Source organism: Cyanistes caeruleus, chromosome Z (genome assembly GCF_971803275.1).
Source record: "Cyanistes caeruleus chromosome Z, bCyaCae1.hap1.1, whole genome shotgun sequence".
In the NCBI taxonomy this organism is placed as follows: domain Eukaryota; kingdom Metazoa; phylum Chordata; class Aves; order Passeriformes; family Paridae; genus Cyanistes; species Cyanistes caeruleus.
Window position 1 is genome coordinate 59108565 of NC_141732.1, and position 23465 is coordinate 59132029.

A 23465-nucleotide genomic window follows, 5' to 3' on the forward strand; every position below is an offset into this window, starting at 1 on the left:
TATCGGTCTGGAAGACATACATATGTTCATCTAAGCTACATGTGAGAAGAAAATGCTATTTGTAGTCTTCGTCCTTCGGATACATATCAGAATAGCATGTGACTCAGCACCGAGGTTCTGTAAAATTAGTCTGTGTACACCTGTAGCCTGCAAGCAGCTTTGACAGTTATTGTCTCAGAGCATGACTCAAACAACAAGACAGCAAACCAGATTAAAAAAAATCTTTTTTACTTAAAAACATTTTTATTGTAAAAAGAAGGATTAATGAAACTTTTGTGTCAGTAAGGAAATAGTAAATTCATATTTTACACATGAAAATATTGAAAAATAATGATCCAGGGACTATTACGGCATTTTATCAATGGCTGAGACTCGGGGAATTTTCACTCGTTTTCATCCATCATCCACAGCAATCAAAAAATCAGTTTTTTTGGTAATCCTGGAAAGTGTAAATCACATTGTTAGCAAAGTATAGAGGTCCAGCCCCCTCTTCGAGGTTTGATATCATTCTCAAGGTACATCTACTCTTAACTGCTAAATGCTGTTTACATCAGTGGCAGTACATGATGACATTTTCTAATAAATCTATGAGAGAGTGCTAGAATCAAAGTTCACTTGAATCACTATGTATATTCCAAAAGTCACAAATTCTGTAATTAAGTTTTAATTGCATTTTGGATACATGTAAATATTTCTCTGTGTTCATATAAAAACCTAACCAGTCAACTGTTGATATGAAAAACTAACCACCTAATTCTACTTTTAAACCTAAGAAAAGCAAGCTGTTCTAAGGCTTGAACCTGTCCCACCACACACACTCTCTCTTAAGGATTTTTCTTATGTGCTATCCAGGACATAATTCTTAATCTTAAATACGAATAGAATGTTTTGGTTTTTTTTTCCAAACCAATAGTTTTGAAATTAGATTCCTTATGCTGAATTAACATAGGAAAAACTTTAGTGCACCATCCTTTATAATCCCTGTTGTGTAGCTACGGGCTGTAGGAATGCATATTAATAGGACCAGAAATAGGTGTTCTGTGGAACCAGAGCTGCTTTTGGTTAAATGACAGAGAGGAGATGGGCAGTTATGTCATCATAGAATCAGTGTCTCCAAAAATCTCACTGATCAGAAATAAGTAGTAGCATGCTTAATACTTTTCACAGGCAGTCATCCATCTAGTGAAAGACTTTTCCCCTGAGAATAGAGGCTGTTTTATAAGCAGTACTTAAGTTTGGTGAACACACCCCACAGGCTACAGGGATTTGTTCTTGTGGAAAAGCAGGACATACAGGGATGGCATGAATCTTTATCCCAGCAGTCAGCTCCTGGTGCCAGTATTTTTGAAGATGATACCCATCAGTGAGCATTCACTTGATACTGCCAAGTTCTGGAGAGCTATCACTACAGGGCTAGGGGAAAGAAATGTGCTCTGCAGGATGAAAGGCCATTGTAGGAATTTCAGGGAATGCAACTTATTTTTCTTGGAAATTACATTTGCACATTTCCACCCCCTATACCAAAGTTGTCCTTCAAATTTCTATTTTAACCAAGACTAGAGCATTAGTCTTCCAAATCACTATTCAGATTTTAAATTTAGATGGTAATACCATGTAAGAATAGCAAATGAAATCCAGGGCAGCAGATTTTCTAGCTCTATCATTGGCTCTCTCCTTTAAAATTTGTTGGCACTAGAGGATCTACCTTTGAAACCTTCTGGTTCTGTCAGCCTAGCTAAAGCAGTAACAGAACATTATGGAAAATCCACATTAGAAAATACATCATATCTCCATTTCCAGCTGCTAGAAATTATATTGCTTTTTATACCAATATTGAAAGGTCTCAAAAAGTAACGCTGAATTCTTTAATGCCTCATTTATAGCCAATCTCGAAACATCTAGCATTTACAGAGAAACATGATTTCCTCTTGTTGAAGATGAGACTTTTGGAAAGATGTTAAAGCAATTGTTGTTCTAGCTTGATACAGCTCTAGAAACTCTTCTCATTGTCAAATTCATGAATTCAAATCATTAAGTCACGTAAATCAAGGAAGCATTTCTCTCTTTTTCCTGTCCTTTAGTTAACATGAAAAAAAAAAAAGTTTCATCACAATACCCTATAATTTACTGGGGAGTACCACTGTCCATTGCAGAAATTAATGGAATAGGGTTATTTCTTCTAATAGACTCCTAGCCATCACTGAACAGCTAATTTTTTTGTGCTAATTCTGTTAGAACATACAACTCTGACCCCAAACCATATATCATTAAAGGGCTTCACCCAGTGCCCAGGGAATTAGTTCATTTAGAGTTTTTCTTCTGAAACACTGGAAGCATCCCATTCTCTCCGAGCATGCAGCTCCTATTTAAAACTGGTGACATTATGAAATTACCTTGATCTATTCCCTCTGTTCTTTTCCTTTTCAAATTTAAAACTGCATTTTGTTGCTCCTTTGCAGCTTCTGCAGGACAGTTGGGTCTTGGCAGTTGATTTCCTGGAGTTGGTCCTGGTCGGTTACTGAAATATTTCTGTTTCAATGCCTTAATGATAATTAAAGAAAAAGAAACCAGTAATAGTGCCATTTACAAAGAGGTTACAGTGAAACAAAGCACTTTAAATTAGGACTTAAAAGCTACTTAACACTTTTATACTGCAGGGTAGCATTGGGGCAAATGAAAATTGTGTTCACAATTACTGTCCACCCCACATGGATCTGTGAAGTGAGGGATAATTGTATACTCCTATTTTTAACTAGTGCTCAGACATCCTGACAAAACTAGATTATTTTATAAGAAGTCTTGAATAAGTGGCTTCTAGCTCTGAACACCGAACATTCTGAATAGACAGATCAGATGAGATGAGGATAAAAAAGTAGGAATAAAGAAAAATTAAAGGAATATTTTTGAAGTCTTGATCAGATTTAAGATCTGAACATTAGCTGTTTTGTTAGCTTTTAAGATGGGTGTTTCCCCGATACTTCTTTAACTGTGCTGTTTCTACCCTGTAAACTGTGAGAAAGACATCACTTGTATTAGGGGAGAAAGCAACACTAGTCAGCAAGATTAGTTTAGTGTAGTGGAATTACATACCTTTAAATTTTAGGAACCATGAAGTGTGATTAACAAAAAGTGGTTGTCTTTTAGGTAATCACTACTCATGGAAATTACATGCTATAAATCAAACCAATGTAGTAAGCACGAGTTGTCTCCTATCTTAAACTTTAAAAACTTAAAAACTTTAGACTAGAAGAGTAATATATATTCAAGTCGCTACCCTACAATATGACCTGAAAAATTACTTCATTCATATGAACTATCACAGAGATAGCAGAACTATCTCTAGCATACCTCAAGCATAGCAGAACTAATTATCTGGAAACTTATACCAAATGTTCTTAAAGATGGTGGCCAAAACAGCCTGAATGTGCTCTGAAAAAGTATTCTAGTAAAAATATATAACACATACACTCACACATAACACACACACACATAATCTCTTGAATTCAGATCTGACCAGCAATGAGGGACTCCTGGTCCTAAGAGGACAGATGTTTCTTGCATGCTTCCCTATCACTGTAAAGTGACAGAAATACAGTTTTCTAACTACCAACTGAGGTATCTTCCTCATCACAGAAATCAGTATTGCAAACTAGGACATTCTGCAAGATTTTTTTTTTAAGTTCTTTGTTTTTCCCCACCAGGGGGTAGTGAAATTGGAAATATTATGGAGAAGGATAATTAGATAAGAATGATGGTTTAATCAACACAGAATTTTATGTTTAAAAAGTACCATAAAAGTTTAAAAGACAATGAAGAATAAACTGAATGAAGGAGAAAAATCTTTCAATCCCAGGGAATAAGATAAGATATGTTAAGATTTAACCTTCAAGTTTTAGGTGACTGAATTTAGTATGTCAAACATGACTGTTGGAAGGTCATGGCTCATACACATTTTAGTTGTCTACCTTGACTCTGCACTGGGAATGAAGATTATCACTTAGTATTCTCCATGCCTTTCACAGTTCTCTCTAAAAAACACTGTGATTAAGTGTCTAATAATTCATGTGATGTTTCATTTCAGACCTGGTTTATTGGCTTCAAAACACATTTATCTGATATGAACAGTAGTTTAATGAACATTAGGAGATAACCCAAGGGTCCCATACCTGAGTAGCTGTTACTCTAGTGCAAGGGTTAAATGTGAATAAGCCTTGAAGAAGATTGAGCAGATCATCACCAGCTGCACTGAAGATATGTTGAAGTGGCATTCCAGGGAAAGGCTTAAACGTGACATAATCTGGAAGACTTGTCATTCCCTACAAAGACCAAAAATGGAATGTATATTTTTCCCCTAGAAAGAGTTCAGCTTTTTACAGAAAGGGAATTTCATATGGCTTTCACCAGAAGTAAATCATGTTGCAAAACACATTGCTAATACTTAGTCACTGAAATAAAATAAATGTAGGAATAGTAGGTGATAAAAGCTTTTTTTTAATAACTGTTACAGTCACAGGGAAAAAACTTTCCAGATTATCTATTCTTCCCTTGCTTTAGTTCTGATCAGTCCAAAAGGAAAAACTGCTAAAGGAAGTATATAAGAATTTTAGACTGGGTCAGACAAATGAAATAAAACTTTCTTTAGTGAACTGACATGGTGGGAGAGAAAATGTTTACAAAAGGGTCAATCTTCACTTTCTCTTCATGTTCAGTTAGCTGAACATCATGTGCATTTTGATTTTAAATGCACAACTGAAACTTTATATGGGTAATGGGAGGAGGGAAGGAAAATACGCCACCAAGCAGTTAAACAAAAAATTGACTGCATATTTTTGTTGTCCCCTCGGTATGAAATCAATCCCACTGTGATCGCATTCTAGCAGAAAAACTATACTTACAATTGTAACAGACAATTACACAAACATAATGCTTTTGTAGAATTTTAAGTATTTAAAGACTTAGTTGTCACATCAAGTTCGTCCAAGTAAAATAAAATATTAACACAAAGTCAAAAATGTGTTCAATCAGCTATAGTCTTAATAGTAAAGGTTTCAATTATTAAATGTATGGGTTTGGAAATGAGATTGGGAATGTAATATTTTTGTTGTGTTGGCCCATCTCCTATCATCTCTCTTCCACACTTTTATCTTAAATCTTCCTCTCTAAAGGAAGCAGAACTGTCATTTAAAAAACCTTCAAGTGTTCCACTAAGAATCCTGGAGAAATACCAAAAGTGTGTGGGTTAGCAGTGCTTAACACAGAAGTTCTCCTTTTGGCTACAGCTCCATTTTGTAATCATACACCATAGCATTCCAGCACCATTTACAATAAGGAAAAGCTGCGTGGAGATGGAGCAGAGGTGAACAAGTCCAGCAAGTGCTTCCACAACTCAACAGCCTGATCAGGGAATTCAGGACTCCCTGTGTCTGGTAGCTGATACAAGTTGCCCATCAGACATTATGTCTCACTTCCTGTCACTGTTTAATAACCATAGTTAGGGAGCTCATTGTGTGACCTGATAGTCAGTTTGGCCTGGTGTTACTTAATTTGCTGCCATCTCAGAGTATATTGTAGTACTAAGTTGTATTTTTTTCAGGATCATTATTGAGGCAAATTGTTTATCCCTAAAGCTGTTGGTCTGTGTTTTTTCTGTCCCTGAACTATAATTTACCAAGGCCAACTTAGGTTCCTGCTTCAGAAAGTGATTAAAGCCTTCCAGGTTAAAGCATGGTAATGAAACAAGCACCTCAAAAATATTAGCAGCAACAATAATCTCACACCAGTAGCCACGGGAAACTGTGCACGCAGAAAGGAAATCAAGAAGTGTTGATACTGTTGCTATTGAACAGAGGTTTGTCAAGAGCAAAACAAATCTCAGCTGCCTCATGAGATAAAGCAACTGCCTTCTGAAAAATCTACTCAATTATTCTGGTATAACATTTAATTTCAAAAGCTAAAATAGAGAGTATCAAGTAAACCCAATGTCAGTCTGTTAAACAAAAAGACTCACAGGCCACTGTTCTTCTGTTGGAGTGCCCAGAGTTTCAAATATCCTTGTCAGCTGGTCAAGATCAGAGTCTCCAGGTAAAAAAGGAACCTAGAAAAAAGATACAGTGTTTTGTTGAATTAACTTCTAAACTTCAATTTGAGAAAGAAGCTTTGAGTGATACCTGATAATTGCAAGGCAAAACCCCTCTGTATAACATCCCCCCACAAAGAGGTACACTGGATATTTGAGGCATTCTAGTTATGCTCTAATAGATTCTGAAGGTTTCCTGAACCCAGGCTTGGTATCATTGATAGCAGACAGCTTAAACATAAGATTACACCACAACCACATTAATGTAAATTTACTACTAGCCTTCCAGACTGAACCCATACAAACTGGAAAAAATATCTGCAGCTATGTTAAATTAAAGTACAGGGAATCTTTTAAGCAATCTACTGATTTTCAGTCTGAAATCTGCAGTAAGTTTAGTATTTTCTTTATTGCATGAGTCATTGTGCACTGCCTATTTCAGTTTTAATGAATGAAAGTCATTCATTAAAATTCATAGCATGTGCTGGGAATTCCTTCATGCTCTGGACCTGGAAATCCATAGCATGTATAGCCCTTTAATTCAGAGTCCAGATCAGTCTGGGGAAAAAAACCCAAAAACAAAAACAAAACCAGAAAAGATTTTGTATCTCAGTTGCCAGCCTAAAGTCAGTTGGTCATGGTGATCTTTTCATCACCTGTTCTCTGGAATTAGCTTTTATATATATTTAAAGTGAACCATAACTGGATTACACAAGTCAGCAAAATGAAATGAAATCAAATTAAATGAAATCCAAGCATGAGGGAAAGTAGAGACCCACTAGGATAGAAAACTGTCTGATCAGCGTCTCATCATTTAAACAAAGCAGAAGAGTGTAAAGTATGTATCTGGATATAAAGTCCAACTTCTAGCTCACATATCAGGCACACAATGCAAGCAAAAAGAAACTTGTTGACCAAAGCAAATTTATGAAAAATTAGAGGCAGTGTTTAATTAATTAGGAAAGAGAAACCATAATGGATATCCCTAGTAGACAGCATACTAAACTGTGGCATCATGAAAGCCCCTTGAATATAAACTGCTTCCATAGAAAGCTCCCAGAAGTTGTAAGGACACATACATTTCAAAATATCACAGTGATAAAAAATGAACCATAATATACTTTCTGTTTTGTGACAAACCAAAGAATCAACTGAATTCAGGAATTACTGGCTTACTAACTTTGATTAAATGTATTCAACTTAAGCAGGTCTAATGCATATTTATGTTCCCATCACCAGTGCTGCTTAAAGACCCACTGTACAGTTCCATATCTGAACTGCCAATCAAATTAAACCAGCACACCCATTTGGTGCAACCAATCAAGACAAAGGTCTTTTTCATGGTGTTCTCACACAGAACGTTCTCCAGTCTGGTTATGATATGCCCACAAAAGCAATCAAAGGTGCAGAAACCAAGCAGAAGTCACTTAGTCGTGGAAGATAAATTATACTGGAGGCTATTTCATGCCTTCAGCCATGTCTGTATGCTCGTCCTCCACTGCTCCCCTCACACTTTAATGTCTTCTCCAAAGACTTGTATAATAAATATTCCTCTTCAGTGGAAAATACTCAAGGACCATAATTTTTGTGTGCCACACTGAGGAGTGCCGTAAGATTATTCTGATGTTAACCTTCAGATCCATTCCAGTATTGTCAACTAACCACAGTTTACAAAAACATTAGTCTTCCATTCATTTCGAATAAATCTATAATTACGGTACTGGCAATTGTAATTGAGGAACCCTGGGTACAAGGGACAGGCCATGCACGTATCTGCAATGTTACATTTCTAGGAGGGTAGTGAGCTAAAATACGTGTCTGTGACCTGCAAGAGTTACCTACTTGACTCTCCCAAGGCAAGACTGTAACAGTTTCTTGCAACATTTTTACCCAGCTATTTTTAAAGACTACCAATGCTTTTGATGTTTAGGAAGCCTCAGTCTACTCCAAAAAAACCCAGTTTCTTTACAGTTAACAAGCTTCTGGAAAGTTTCTTCTAGCCTGTGTTCATCTTCTACTTTTAGCACTAAAGAGGAAACCCATTGTCCTGGGGTGACTTTTTGATGCTTGTCTCCCAAATCATGTTCTCTTTATGCTGGATATTAAGTTCTGCACCTTTAAGACTGGTTCTGAGAGTGAAGCAGGAGAATAAAGAAGCACAGAATCTGTTTTCAGAAACTGCACTCACTCCTCCACATCCTGCTCCTGGACTGTGTTGTCTGCAGCATGGACAGGCAGCAGGAGAGACCTCTCCTTTGCTTTTTAGTTAGTTCCTTTTCTAGCTGCTGCAGAGAAGTGCCCTGGACTGTTTTTTTTCTCTTTTTCTTTGAACTGGTCAAACCTACTCTGGACTGAAAGACCAGAAGAACACCGGGAGCTCATGCCTGTGGCCCACCAGGGCCTGGGACGTGGCATTCCAGCACTGGAGGAACTGATAAGAGACTGAGTGAGCCAAGTTATACCCCTTGAAAAGGACTTTTCTGGATTCGCCATCTCTTCAGAACAGCAAGAGTTTTTACTGTTTAATATTACTCATTTTTCATGTTTGTGAATACTTTGCTTGTTGATAAACAGTTTTTTTCCACTTTTCTCAAAGGAAATATTTTCCCTAACCAGTGGGGGGAGGGGCCACTTGAACCTGCTTTCTAGACAGACGTCTTTTGGAGGTTTCCTCACAAAATTTACCCTAAACCAGGACAAATACATTTTTTGGCATCAAGTACATGGCTCAAGAAAGTGGAAAAAACCTGTGCTGATTGCATTTTGGTTGTACTTAACTCTGTATTGGGGTAAAGCAAGCGGTAGCCATGTTGCTTGAACTCATAATGTCTCTCTGTGTTGAGGCCTTCATCTGTTTCTGGTCCCTAGGTTTTTTTGAGGTTTTAATACCTTTCTGGTCCCTAGGCTTATTTCCTTATCCAGAAATAGCACCAGTATTGTGCCTAACATGAAGTTTTTACAGCAGAGGGGCACAGATTAGAATACCTGTTGTGCTGAGCTCAGTGATAATGATTCATAGGGAGTTTACAATGGCACGAGAGTGTGTTGAAGATACGTATATATTCATCCTATCATGCATCTTAGTTCCAGTAGCATGTTTTGGGGGTTTATTACTAATTGCACCCAGTTTGTCAGAGGAGGAGCAGGAGTAGGGGATCCTCTCCTCCCCAAAGGATCTTCATGGACTAAGAAAGGATTACACTCAATGACCTCATGAATAAATACATTGTGTAGGGGAACACAGCAGCAGAGGTGTTTGAGAAAGGAGGGAAAATCATCCAGATTCTCCTGAAAGCTGGTTTTGTCATCAAGAAGAGCAAAGGTAAGAGACCTGCTCAAGAGATTAAGTTCCTGGAAGTAAAGTGGCAAGATGGAGAGCATCAGATTCCTACTGATGTCATCAACAAGATCACGGCAATGTCTCCACCAACCAACAAGAAGGAAATGCAAGCTTTCTTAGGCACACTCCTGAGTACAGCCAGATCATAAGCCCTCTCTACCTGGTCACCTGCAAGAAGAACACTTTCCAGTGGGGCCCTGAACAGCGACAAGACTTTGCCCAGATCAATCAGGAGATCACTCATGCAGTAGCCCTTGGCCCAGTCAGATGGGCTGGAGATGTGAAGAACGTGCTCTACTCTGCAGCCAGGAGCCATGGCCTGTCCTGCAGCCTTTGACAGGAAGTGCCTGGGGAAACTTGAGCCGACCACTGGGATTCTGGAGCCTAAGCTACAGAGGGTCCGAAGCCAACTACACTCCCACAGAGAAGGAAATCTTAGCTGCCTATGAAGGAGTCCAAGCTGCCTCAGAGGTGATTGGCACAGAAGCACAACTCCTCCTGGCACCCCGACTACCAGTGCTGGGGTGGATGTTTAAAGGAAAGGTTCCCTCCACCCACCATGCCACCAGTGCCACATGGAGCAAGTGGACTGCCCTCATCACATAGCACACCCATGTTGGAAAACTGAATCACCCTGAGATTTTGGAGGTAATTGCAGGTGAAAATGAAGGTGAAAATATTGGTCTCACTGATGAGGAAGAACAAGTGACACGGGCTGAAGAAGCTCCACCGTACAACCAACTGCCAGCAGAAGAAACACGCTATGCTCTGTTCACTGATGGTTCCTGTCACATCGTAGGGATGAACCAGAAGTGGAAAGCAGCTGTATGGAGCCCCACATGACAGGTCCCAGAGGTCACTGAAGGAGAAGGTGGATCAAGTCAACTTGCTGAACTCAAAGCTGTTCAGCTGGCCCTGGACATTGCTGAAAGAGAGAAGTGGCCAAAGCTCTACCTCTACACTGATTCATGGATGGTAGCCAATGCTCTGTGGGGATGGCTGGAAAGGCAGAAAAGGGCCAATTGGCAGCGTAGGGGAAAACCAATCTGGGCTGCTGATGAGTGGAAAGACATCGCTAACAGAGTAGAGAAACTGTCTGTGAGGGTCCATCATGTAGATGCCCATGTCCCCAAGAGCAGGACTAATGAAGAACACTGAAACAATGAACAGGTGGATCGGGCTGCAAAGATAGAGGTGTCAAAGATAGACTTAGATTGGCAACACAAGGGAGAGTTGTTCCTAGCTCGATGGGCCCATGATGCCTCAGGCCATCAGGGTAGAGATGCCACCTATAAGTGGGCACGAGACCGAGGGGTGGATCTAACCATGGACAGTATTTCCCAGGTCATCCATGACTGTGAGACATGTGCCACGATCAAGCACGCCAAGCGGTTGAAGCCCCTCTGGTATGGTGGGCGGTGGTCCAGATACAGGTTGGGGAGGCCTGGCAGATTGACTACATCACACTGCCCCAAACCCGCCAAGGCAAGCGCTACGTGCTCACAATGGTAGAAGCCACCACAGGATGGTTGGAAACCTACCCTGTGCCTCATGCTACAGCCTGGAACACCATCCTGGGACTTGAAAAGCAGGTCCTTTGGAGGCATGGTACCCCTGAGAGGATTGAGTCAGACAACAGGACTCGTTTAAAGAACAGCCTTATCAAGCATTTACCTGGGCTAAGGAACACAACATTGAGTGGGTGTACTATGTCCCCTACCATGCACCAGCTAAAGGCAAAGGAGACGTACAATGGACTGTTAAAAACCACCTTGAAAGCACTGAGTGGGGGATCTTTCAAAAATTGGGAGCAGCATCTAGCAAAGGCCACATGGTTAGTGAATACCCAAGGTTCCACCAATGAAGCAAGGCCTGCCCAGTCTGAGCCCCTGCATACAGTAGATGGAGATAAAGTTCCAGTGGTACATTGTTGTAGTTGATAGCTTGAAATATATCTTTTCTCCTTTTTTTTTAGTTGTGATTCCTCCCCAGCTTCTCTTTCTCCTAATTGTTTACCTGGCGTCAAGTTACCATGGTTACTGAAGTTTCTCTCCTCAGCCCCACGGTGAGAGGCCGGATAGAGTAAAGAGAGGACCCCGCTGGCATTTCCAGCTGCTTGAAGTTTCTTTAGCCCAGGAAAGCACGGGGCTGGGAGAAGAGAACTCTTCTTTCCAACATGGAAGTTTGTAACTTTTTCCTGTCCCAGAATGCCTCTAAACTATGGAAGCTGAGAGGGTATGCTCACCTTGCCTTCCCTTTCTTTCCCCCCTGGGTTGCCAGGAAACCAAGCCCCCCTCTCTCCTCCGCTGCCCCTCTGTGGAGAATACTCCTACACCTTTGAGGGCATTTGAAGAAGTTGGTGTCTGTTATTTCTTTTCTTGGTGTGTGTAACCTTGACTTGTAGAAAGTTTGTAAGATGTACTAACTGAGAAAAATAATTGATTCTTTCTCTGATGTTCCCTCCCTCCGAGAAACCCTGTTAAAAGAGACCCCCCAGACCCCAAATCCTTGGTCTCTCGTCCTTTGGATTCCCCTTCACAGAAATAAACTGTGGAATGCAAACCAGAGAGAGAGTCCCCCCCTGATTTCTTTACTTGCTCTATAGACTTGAATTCTTGAAGAAAATCAGTGAACCCCACAAACATATGCTGGCTCAAAACTCGAGTGAAGAGAAACCTCATCACTGAGCTAGCCGGGTCACACTCGAGAAGATCGAGTCAGTACATGTCAGAGGTTTGTTAGAAAAGACAGTTTGAATTCTGCCTCAAGTATAGACAAACCCATCCATGGGGTTGTCTTTGCTCAGGGACCAGGTTGCACATGGTGGATAATGCAGAAAGATAGAACACAATGTGTACCTCAGGGAGATCTGATTGTTGGGTGAGAACCATGAATAAATATCACTGTTTGCTGAATGTCATTGCCATTGTCTGTATATAGCTGTATATTCTATATATATGTGTGAATATATATGAGGGTGTGCGTAGAGTTGGAATATATATTAATTTTGGTAATAAGCTGATGATACAGGGATAAGGGGAGGAATGTCCTGAGGTGACTTTATGATGTTTGTATCTGTTTTTTATTCTTTTTCTTGGATCTGTTCAAACCTACTCTGGACTGAAAATGCAGAAAAACACCAGGAACTCATGCCTGTGGCCCACCAGGGCCCAGAACATGGCATTTTCCAGCACAGGAGGGATGGATAAGAAACTGAGCAAACAGAGTTACACCCTTCAGGACTTTCTGAATTTGCCATCTCTTCAGAACAATGTGAGTTATTTAATATTACTTGTTTTTTCATGCTTATTAAAATTAAAAATTAAAAAATTAAAAATTTAAGAAATTAAAAAATTTAACTTTACTTTTTAATAAACAGGTTTTTTTCCATTTTTCTTGAAGGAAATATTTTCCCAAACCAGTAGCAGGAGGGGCCGCTTGAACCTGCTTTCTAGAGGGAACCCTTTTGGAGGTTTCCTCCCAAAATTTGCCCTAAACCAGGAGACCCATAAAAAGCTGTAGTGAATGGAAGGGCAAATACAAAACGTAAACATTTCAATACTTACTCTGAGGAGCAATTCGGCTAAAATACAACCAACAGCCCACATATCAACACCAACACCATACATTCTAGCCCCAAACAACAGTTCTGGTGCTCGGTACCATCTGAAAAGAAAATACATTTTGGAAGCATTAACTGGCTTTGCTCCTATCAACTGTTACATATTGTAGCAATGCAAAAGCTAAAAAAAAAAGATATTACTTTTCTTTTGCCTATATACTTTTCAGACATCGAAAAGCTGTATTCTGCAAAGTGTTTTGTTTAAGAAAGAATGAACAAATTTGTGCACCCTCACAATAGGGTCAGATACAACCACAGATTAACTGCAGTTTCAGCTGACCTGATTACAAGTATTGAACTGCAGACATGCAAGAAAGAAAATTCTTAACATGCAGGTAAACTGAAATTTTTCTTAAAATTTTATGTTGAATGAATCACAGCAAGACAGAATTCCTCTCATCTTCCAAGAATCTCCTTATCAACAGAACCAAGTATAGAGACCACTTTTATGCAAAATGAGTCTGTTGTTTTGAAACTACTCACACTGCCTATGAACAATCAAGTTTAATGAAGTTTAATGACACTGCATTTGGCACTGCAGAACTTCTGCCTTTTGAATAAAGGCATTATATCAGCTTTGCTTGAATAGTTTTAGCATCACAGCAGTCAGAAAGCAACACACTGCATATTTTGCAGCCACATTTTTTATAGCATACCTTAAATAAGCTTGCCATAAAAAAAATTTAAAAATATTTTAATTGGCTCAAGGGTTTATCTCAAAATAGGTAATGTAACTAGCTCCAAAAATGGTTCTAGGTCTTGTGATTAGCAGAAAGTAGCAGCTGTCTTGCTCCAAAATCCGGGCTTATAAGCAGATACATACTATTTCCACACATTTCAAAAGTATATAATTTTGATAGATACGAGAACCACCCCCACAGATGCATACTCAAGCAGTTCTTACGGAGACTTCATTAAACAATGCTTCCTTGTCGTTTTTTTATGTGGCTCTTGCCACATCACATGAGCAGATGTCACCCTGAATAAATTGATTTGACATGACATACTTCAACAAACACCTATACAACAATTAAACAATCTCTGTGTAAGAAAAAAAATAGAATGTGTTACCTTGTTACTACCTGGTGTGTATAAACTCTATTTGGGCTTCCAAAAGATTTTGCCAAGCCAAAGTCAGCCAATTTTAAAACTCCATTTTCATCTAGCAACAAGTTATTTGGTTTAAGATCCTGTCAGTAAAGAAAAGAAATTTGAGATTTGACAGTATTGATAAAAATAGACCTATAATAAATCTCCTGGCAGGCATGTCATAAAAGTATTGTAAAATGAAAGATATGATTCTGTCCTGAAACCTTCATTGTGAGCAAAAGAAATTAAAAACCCCAGGAATGTCTGAATTCCAAAATGACCCTCATTAGGCTTTAGACTCCAAATCCACCCAAGGTGATTTTTGTTGCAGGATGAAGGCTGTCAATTTAGTACATGCTTACCCTGTGTAAAATCCAATGCTGATGTAAATATTCTAATCCTTGAAGTGTCATCAACATGTAAGCCTTGATGTGAGACTGCGTCAACACAATACTTGTATCCTTTATAATAACCTGCAAAGCGTTAAAGTCACAGTAAAGCTCAGCGCATAAGACAAACTTACTTCCTTCCATTCAGCTCAAAACCTATTTCAGCCTTTAAGATAGGCTTCAAATTGGCAGTCACATGTTCTCTACCATTTCACCCTTTTTCCAGAAAAATAGAGATTGGTTCTGGAGATCAGAAATTGAAATGGCGAGTCCATATAGCTTAAGTGAACTTTGCATAAGCCAACAATGAAAAACTGTGTGGGAAACAATAGTTAGCATTTAATCTCAGTTCCATGTTGATACCCAAACTTCCAGGATAAAGATGTACACATACAAATGATAAATATGTTGGTAAACTTGAAATTATATTTCCACTTATTCCTTCTTTCTATTTGCAACCTCAGTAACTAATCTTTGTAAACATAATGGTTCTCTCTTCTATTTCCCAAAAAGACCAGAGGGTATGGTCACTTTACTGTATTTTTAAAAATCTACTTGTTTTCTACATTCTTTGGTTTTTAACATTAAAATTCTATCCAAACACCCCAAAGCTTGTTTGTTAATACTGCTGTCCTGTTTAGTAATGGTGTTCCATAAGCTGAGTTGCAGAAAATCTAAGACTGCACAAATTCCATGTATGCAGCATACGCTTAATCAAAACAGGCAGAAGTCTCAGAGGCAGCCTGAGTGATACCATAATACAGTTTAAAGACTGCACACCTCAGCATCATCAGTACAAGAGTATTAAATTTTCATTTGTACACTGATCTTCTTTATCTCTAAATTTTGCATAACTACTATGTAAACAGAATCCTCTGAAAGTCTACTCACTGCTGACTTCTAGTAGCAAAAATTTGACCTAACCTTTCCAAGTCTTGAATTACAGGCTTGCTGAAATTTAGAGTATCTATAAGATACCAATTTGCAATTATCTAGCATTGCTACATTTGAAAATGTTTTTAGTGCATGTGATTTTACTACCAGCTCGTCTCTTACTATATTTTAGTGTCACATTTATGTGAACATGTTTGCTATTATGCTTACCAATTGCATTCCAGAAGCAATGATCTGTGCCAGAGGTTCTGCACTCTGACTGGAGTTCCAGAAAACTAACACAGTAAACACAATTTGTTTCTTTAAGATCGTGCTGGCAAGTATTTAAAAGTAAAGGAATTAATCAAATGAGAACTCGCAGAACCTGAAATTATTCAAGCTACTTTATGATCTTCATCAAATGACATAATAAAAGTCACCTTTCTAATATAAGCAAAGGCCTGTCAAGACAGCACTTTCATAAACCATCTTAAGATACTAAAATAAAAAGTTTTAAAAATCTTACCTCTAGATCTGTTTCCATAAAATCAAATACCAAACTAATATTTGACTTGTGTCCAAATGCATCAATAAGCTGTGAACAAAATACATTATGATTAAGTATGGTCTGATTCTTCCAGTTTTTTGAAATTCAACACTATTGTAGCCTGCACATGGATTTTCAGCTTGTTGAGAACTGGTTTAAGTTTTTTGACTTTATACCACAAAGATTCTTACTCAGTCTAACTTTTTAACCAGTTTCCAAATCAGAAAAAAATCCCAATTAAGCATGGAAATAACCTTTTACATGATTGCCCTTCCTTCCCAGAGATAGGAAAAAAAGCAAAAAAAATTAATTTTATCATGTTGACTACAACAGATAATGTAATGCACACCTTGTCTTCAAAACCTTGCTGTTCTATGAAACTCCTACCCTTTGTTGAGCCAAGACTAAGCTTGACCATGGATTCAGCTCCATATATCTGCTTCCTGTAAGCATACAGTATTCAGAAATTTTAAGTGTTAGGCTTATTTTATTTTTATTAGATTATTTTTTTATCAGATATTTTTAGATGACTATTCATTTTTGTAGCTAGCTTTCTAAGAGAAATAAAACTCTTTGGGGAACATCCAAACAGCCCTTTCTTAGGATAAAGCTGTGTAACGATACAATCAATTTCTGATTTGCGATAACCCAAGCATGATGTTGAGCAAAAGCAAGAGATTACCTAGCCTGGTATTCTTCCTTCAAGATGACCAAGGTATGCTCTCCCTGGTGCAGCCTATTCCTTAGTCTCCGCGTGATGACATGACATGAATTCTCAAATAGCAAGATATTTGTTTGAATAGTTCATAACAGCAGTGACTGTGCCCTTTACACTCCCAAAACCCATGAAAGTTCTGTAAGGACTATGAAGAGGGACACAACACTGTCTCTTGTTTTTAGAACCTGCTTATGGAACTCCTGATCATAACTTTGTCTAATCTTGTTTTGAACTGTTGATGCCACTGGCTTCTACATGGCCCACAGCAACACATCCTATAAATTCATTACACACAATAACAATTTCCACTCCTGCTACATCTCTTATTTCTTGGACAATGGGATTTGCAAATATCAGTTCTGTACGGACACCACCTATCACCTTGGTTTTGTAGACCTCCCTATTCCAAGCCTTTCCACCTCCAAAATAATGAATTCCTTATTTTTTCATAAAGAATATGCTCCATCCCTTTGCCATTTTAGTTGTCAACCTCTGCATATTCTCTAACCTCAACAGTTAAAGCAATCACTTTGAAAATAGGTTAACAATCTAGAAGAGAACCATATTTCCACTTTGAAAAGTATATGGAAAAATTGTATTTCATGTACTTATTCCTACTTGGCACTTTCTAATTATCGCTATGAGCTAACTTTAAAACGTCTTTAGCTCCAACTGGGTATCTGTAGGTGTATGTCTACTAAAATGTAACTGAAACTGAAAAGATACCAGTTTCACTCCTTCCAAAACAGATTTTAAACATTGCATCTGTGTGCTAAAATAAGCACATTACTAATAAGCCACATGACTTCACCTTTTCCATTGCTTTAAAAATCCTGCTTTTTGACTGTCACCAGTTCCATATGATGAAATCATGTAAATTCAGCACTGTGTTCATTAGCAATTCTATCAGAGATGCAAAATCAAGTGATCTATATTTTTACAATTCTTCCACCATTAATATCTATGTAGACCCAGGCTTAAAACGAAAAGGATTTAAAAAAAAATACTTTGCCTTGGTTATTGAAATAGGCACATTGCCATAATAATTACTGAACTACTGAAAGTATTTGAAGACTGATGCTAGAACTAGCGTTTATTTTACTTACACCAATAATATTTGGATGGCTTAGCTCCTGTAACAGTTTTATCTCCCTGAGGGCAGTCCTGTTGATTCCTGTATTGATGGAAACAAGAAAAGAAGATGAAAGAACAAAACAAAACCTTCGGATTAAACTCCAAATAGACCTGTCATTCTGCTACTCATTGACTATTTGCTACTACAAATTACATTCTTAACACCTGACAATTTGCTAAATAACAAGGACATTACCATAACTAAATAAATTGCTGCAAAATAAAAGCAGGCAAACAATGTCTTCCACAGCAAGTCCATTTACACCATTGTAATATAGCTTAGATTATGAAGAAACATGTCTACATTTTAGCAAAAACGGAAAGTCCCGAGGGGGTGGGGAACTTAAAAATAAAAAAAATCACCTTTTTCAGGGTATTGGAAGGCTTGCTTTAATTTTAAAGTTTCATCTTGCAAATATCTGTCCCTCAACATGTCTCACTTCCAGAGGCATACTGTCAAACATCATGAATAAATTTCTTTTCTTTTTGACACAGCATTATCTAATAATAAAAGGCAAAAAATGTTTTTCTACACTCGTGGTGTAGCATATATAAGGTATAGAAGAGTGACCAAAATCTGCTTACTCCTACTTGAATCTTTTCATAACCAGATTTTATAGAGGAAAAATCAGGGGCCAACAGGGAGCAAATGGTGCCCTTCAGCAGTAACACTCACGGCACTGCATCAAACCACGATTCCTGCAGGGTACCAATTCCTCCTTCAAAAATTCTAGTATGTCTGGCTTATATGAAAACTGGCAAGTAAATGCTCTTGTGGTGTATCATGCATGAAGTTGCAGCTGCACATGTGCTGAAAAAGTGTTCTCCTAAAACCTGGGATATGATTTAATGCTAAGATTATCAAATTTCTGGGCTAAGCTACATGGTTTACTTTACATTCCTGCTTTGCCTGTTTTGGAATCAAATTAACAAAGGCTGCTTTTGGGTGGGCATCTTAGATGAAAACAAAGAGCATGTAATGTTATCAGATAACACAGGGAAAACAGATATGATCATTATTCTTAATAACATCTTTCACCTACAGCTAGGCACTGTAGAAGCCAAAAGTAATGACTGTCCTAAAGGCCATTAGGCCACTGAAGGCCAGGTGGATCATGACTGCCAGGCAGCCAGTTCAATTGTGAGATTTTGGGATGCGAGATCAGTTTGTCATCAAAAGAAAGGAACTGGAGAGTTGATAGCCAAGACTCTTCACTGGAAAGCTGGTAACCTGATGAAGGAGTCCTGAAGGACAGCAGCCTGCACACACAAAAAAATCTGCTGCGCCACACAGGGAATAAGAGAAGACCAAGATTACTCGGTTGCAATTTGCCATATCCACACCTAGAGGCAGAGGGTTAGTGAGAGCACATCCTCTACAGGGCTGAACATCAAAAAGGACAAAAAAAATCAAGAGTTTTGATCTTGTTTTTATCCACTTTTGCCTCTGAACACATCACAAAAATAGAGCAAAGAAAACATCTGAAAACAGATATAAATACTCTCACTCATCTCAAATATTTAAGGCATAGAGATGTATTGACGCAAAAAGATATTCTAAGCTTGTTAATATTACTATAATTCTATGCTTTATTCATGTTTGAATTCTATAAATATTGAGAAGTTATATACTCATATTTGGACATATACCATACATGCACATATCTATGTTGCTTTTGGTTGTCCCTGCAGTTTGTGAAGCAAAATGCTACTAAACCTTACAGCAGGCATTGAGCTCAATTTTCTCAGCCAATGGCATGAGAAGTTAATGTATCAATTCACAAAAACAAAGCAAACAAAGTACAGCTTTTACAGCATTAGTTTGTTTTAAAACTCACCATCTTTAGCTTCTGATCTATGCCCCAGTTTAATCTGAAAAGAAATGTTTCATGTTAAGTAAGATTAAGATGGTGGAGAATAAATTTTTTAGTATTGCTTCTCTAAGAATGAGTTTTAGTATAATGAAGCTCTTTACCAGCTGGGATGGTTTTAATTGGGGTTTATTTCTCCCTTAAAAAATAACTGTCTCTACAGCATTAGTTTTTAAAAAATTGCCATGATGCACTGGAAACAGACATAATGCAAACCAACAGCATAAAATGCTTTGTAGTCATGAAGTTTTATTATATCACTAATGAGCTTCTCCTCAGGGAGAAATGATTGCTATGTAATTGACGGTTATCTTAGAATGATTCCAGTAAAATTAGCATAGGCTGTAAACTTGGGCTGACTCTAGGTCCTTTTGTCTCAATCATCTAATGCCCTGAAATTTCAAATCCAGAATCCTATCATGGATATTTCCAGATGATAAAAGTTAAGAAAATATTCTGATACAACAAAGATTGCCAAAGAATCACCATAGCCTCTACCAGTAGCAACCATACAAGAGAAGTATTGCAATGCTAAAAGGGATCAGTGCATTAAACAATATTACTTACTATTGACACAATTCAACCTGTTGAGTCTTGAAGAAACCACTGTAACATGCGTTTTTCATCCCTTACAAAGAACAGCTCAAGACCCATTTCTAATACAAAAACTTCCTGCAATCCCTTCAGATAATATCGAGTCAAACACTTTATGACAACATAAACATTTTCATCATTTTGTATGCAAACAAACAATTCATGATTGGTTGTTCAAGCTGGTAGCAACACAGTAACAAATAAAAGACTGAGGGCACTCAAAAGCAACTTCAGGGCCCCAGGACAATTGATAGAAGCATACGGCACACAGGTAGTGATTTCCTCAATCCTCCTGGTATCAAGAAATAATATTGATAGGAATAGGCAGATTCATCAGATTGACATGTGACTCTGAGGCTGCTGTCATCAGAAAAACTTTGGGTTCTTTGACCATGGAATGATTTAACACCCATTCTACTGACACCTGATGGGTTGCACTTTTCTCAGAGTGGAGAAAGAGCTCCAGCACAGGAGCTAGCAGGGTTCATTGACAGACCTTTAAACTGTCTTGGAAGGGAGAAAAGGAAAATACCTGGCTTGCCAGTGATGATCAGTGGGAAGGCGTGTCAAAATTTGAGCAAAGGAACACTGATGGGCTACCTCAAACTGCTTCATGAGGTGTTGGCTATGAAGTATGAAATGTTCCTCTATCAATACATACAGCACGAGGAACAAACAAGAGGAGCTCAAAGCTTTGACTCAGTCCCAGAGATTTGATATCATTGACTTAAATGAAACCTGGTGACTGGAGTGCCCTGCTGGGCAGCTACAGGCTCCTCAGGAGATGTGCACAGGACAGAAGAGGCAGGGGGGTGGCATCATATGTAATGGAATGGCTGGAATGTACAGAATTCACAGCTGGCAATGGTGCAGTTGAGAGACTATGAATAGGAATAAGAGACAAATAATGTGAATATCATTGTGGGAGTCTGCTCGAGACCTCCCAGTGAGGACAATGATACCAGTGAATTCTTCTCTAAGAAAATAAGGGATGCTTCTAAATCAACTCCCCTGTCCTTATGGTGGACTTCAACTTGGCAAAAATCAACTGGAAGTATCACATAACACTACAGCCTGGGCCAGAAGATTCCTAAAAACCTCGACAACTTTGTGGAAAAGGTCCTAAGGGAGCCAACTCAAAAACATGCCATCTTTGATCTGCTGCTTGTCAGCAGAGAGAATCTCATGAGTGAAGTGGAAATTTGGGCCATCTTGGCCACCGTAATCACAAAGCCATTGAGTTTAAAATCACTGTTGACAGTAGGAAAGTACCAGTAAAACTTCAACCTTGGATGTGAGGAGAGCAGACTTCAGGCTGCTCAGGGAATTATTAAGTGAAGTCCCCTGGGAAAACATTTTTGCACGTGCTGGGATCCATCAGTGCTGCCCTGATGCATCACCTCCTAAGGGCATAAGAGCAGGCAATTCCCATGTCACAAGTCAAGCAGATGAGGCAGAAGGCCAACTTGTCTGAGGATGGATGTCCTCTTGAATATAAGGTAAAAAACAAAGGTATATGACCAACGGAAGCAGGGTCAGGTGACATAGGAAGAATACAGAGATGCTGCTTGCCACTTCGGTATTTATTAGAAATTGATAATTATTTATTATCAACATGAGATGCCAACCTCAATAGACAAAGCTACAGGAAACAAGGCTTTGCTAATTCAATTATTCAGGTAACCATCTGTCTAAAAATGCCAGGACTTGAGGTAACAGCACTGATTCAGGGGAGGTTTAGGTTGGATATTAGGAAAAGATTCTTCATCCAGAGGGGCTTTCCAGGGTAGTGGCCATGGCCCCAAGCCATGAGGCACCAAGAGGTGTTTGGACTATTATCTCAGACATATAGCGTGATTCTTGCATTGTCCTGCACAGGAATGAGAGTTGGAATTGATGACGTTGATGCATCCCTTCCAACTCAGCATATTCTATGCTTCCATAAATTTTAAGGAACTTAATAGAGGATAACATTCTGGACTGAAGGAAATTGAGCACAGAAGCAGGAAAGATTTAAAATAAAAGAAAAAAAAAATACCAAAACACTATCAAGGTACAGTAAAGTCTGCAGTTTGGAAATGTGTGTGTGTTGGTTTGTTTGTTGAATAAACCTAACAAATAACCAGAAATTCAAGTCACAAACCATACAACCCTGTAGAAACTCAGAAACGTAGCAAAGCCACTCCCTCTTCAGCGGTGGGTGGGCATTACAAACAGGTTAACCAGAGCATCTAAACAAATTTCTCTAGAAACAAAAATGCCTATTATGCCATTTACCATCAAGTCGGTGAAAAACAAAAAGTCGTTGGGTAGGTCAAGAGCAACCAGACACTTGGTGACACACTGAGAAGACATTCTGACACTTACATTCTGACACTTACCTTCTTAATAGCCACGATGCGGTTGATCGTCTTGTCCTTGGCTTTATAGACGGTCGCAAACTAGGACAGAGAGAGATGCTGTCGTGAGCGGGGCCTGACAGACTGCGCGAGGAAGAAGCCGCCAAGCCCCGCTCAGGCCCGGGGTGGGCACTGCCCGGCCTCCCCCGCGTCCCCCTCCCGCCGGGGGCGGGCGGCGACACGGGTCGGGCCAGCCGGGCTACTGCAGCCCCAGGGCCGCGGGCGGCCCCCGCCGCCGTCGCTCACCTGCCCCTCCCCAAGGAAGTCCAACTTCTCGTAGCGCTTGGCACGGGCCCGCGCATCCATAGCGGGCGGGACGTGGGGCGGCAGCGGCCGAGACAGCCCAGAGTGCTCGGCGCTTTAATCTCCCAGCCCCGCCGCTTCCGGCGCCGGCCCGGCCCGGCCCGTGCGCGCGCAGCTGCCCTCGGCGAGGCGCACGCGCCATTCCCATGGGATCGGCCCTCGGTTCGGGTGTGTGGCGGGGCTCTCACCGCGCCTGTCTGCTGCAACTGTCAACAGTTATCCCAGGAGCTGCTTCTGGTTTGACCCGAATGACCACGTCTGACAGTCGTGGAAATTTCTGTATACGCTCTGCTTAGAGAGATTGTTTTTTAACAAAAATAAAATAATATTCTCTAGAAAGGGTGCTCTCAGGCACTTAGGTTCTACTGGAAATTCTTAATTATACTTCTATACTTTCTTCATTATGAACAATTACCTACAAGTAAATACTGGAGAAATTCTCACTTGAAAATTATTTTCCCTACATTCCCAAACTTTGCTGTTATTTAATAAATTAATCTGTAAAACCAA

At 39.3% G+C, this 23465-nt stretch overlaps 1 protein-coding gene across 1 annotated transcript; it reads right to left on the reverse strand.

The window, feature by feature from the left end:
• Positions 1-223: 223 nt before the first annotated feature.
• On the reverse strand, positions 224-23166 carry CDK7 (cyclin dependent kinase 7). The gene is made up of 12 exons (XM_086869335.1): positions 22899-23166; positions 22635-22694; positions 19627-19660; positions 17761-17828; positions 15916-15984; positions 14490-14600; positions 14110-14228; positions 12983-13082; positions 6008-6094; positions 4167-4316; positions 2394-2541; positions 224-439 (listed from the first exon to the last, which is right to left on the reverse strand). Exons 1-12 carry the CDS (start codon positions 22956-22958, stop codon positions 414-416), a joined length of 1032 nt encoding a protein of 343 aa, XP_086725461.1. The 5' UTR covers positions 22959-23166; the 3' UTR covers positions 224-413.
• Between the last annotated feature and the right edge of the window lie 299 nt (positions 23167-23465).

Excerpts from the sequence above, each read along its gene's own strand:
- CDK7 (XM_086869335.1), bottom strand. The coding sequence starts at position 22,958 with ATGGATGCGCGGGCCCGTGCCAAGCGCTACGAGAAGTTGGACTTCCTT. Across the intron at positions 15,985-17,760 it reads GCCATCCAAATATTATTGGT|CTTATTGATGCATTTGGACA; the intron begins GTAAGTAAAATA and ends TTTTGTTCACAG. Across the intron at positions 14,229-14,489 it reads AGCATTGGATTTTACACAGG|GATCTTAAACCAAATAACTT; the intron begins GTAAGCATGTAC and ends CTTTACTGACAG.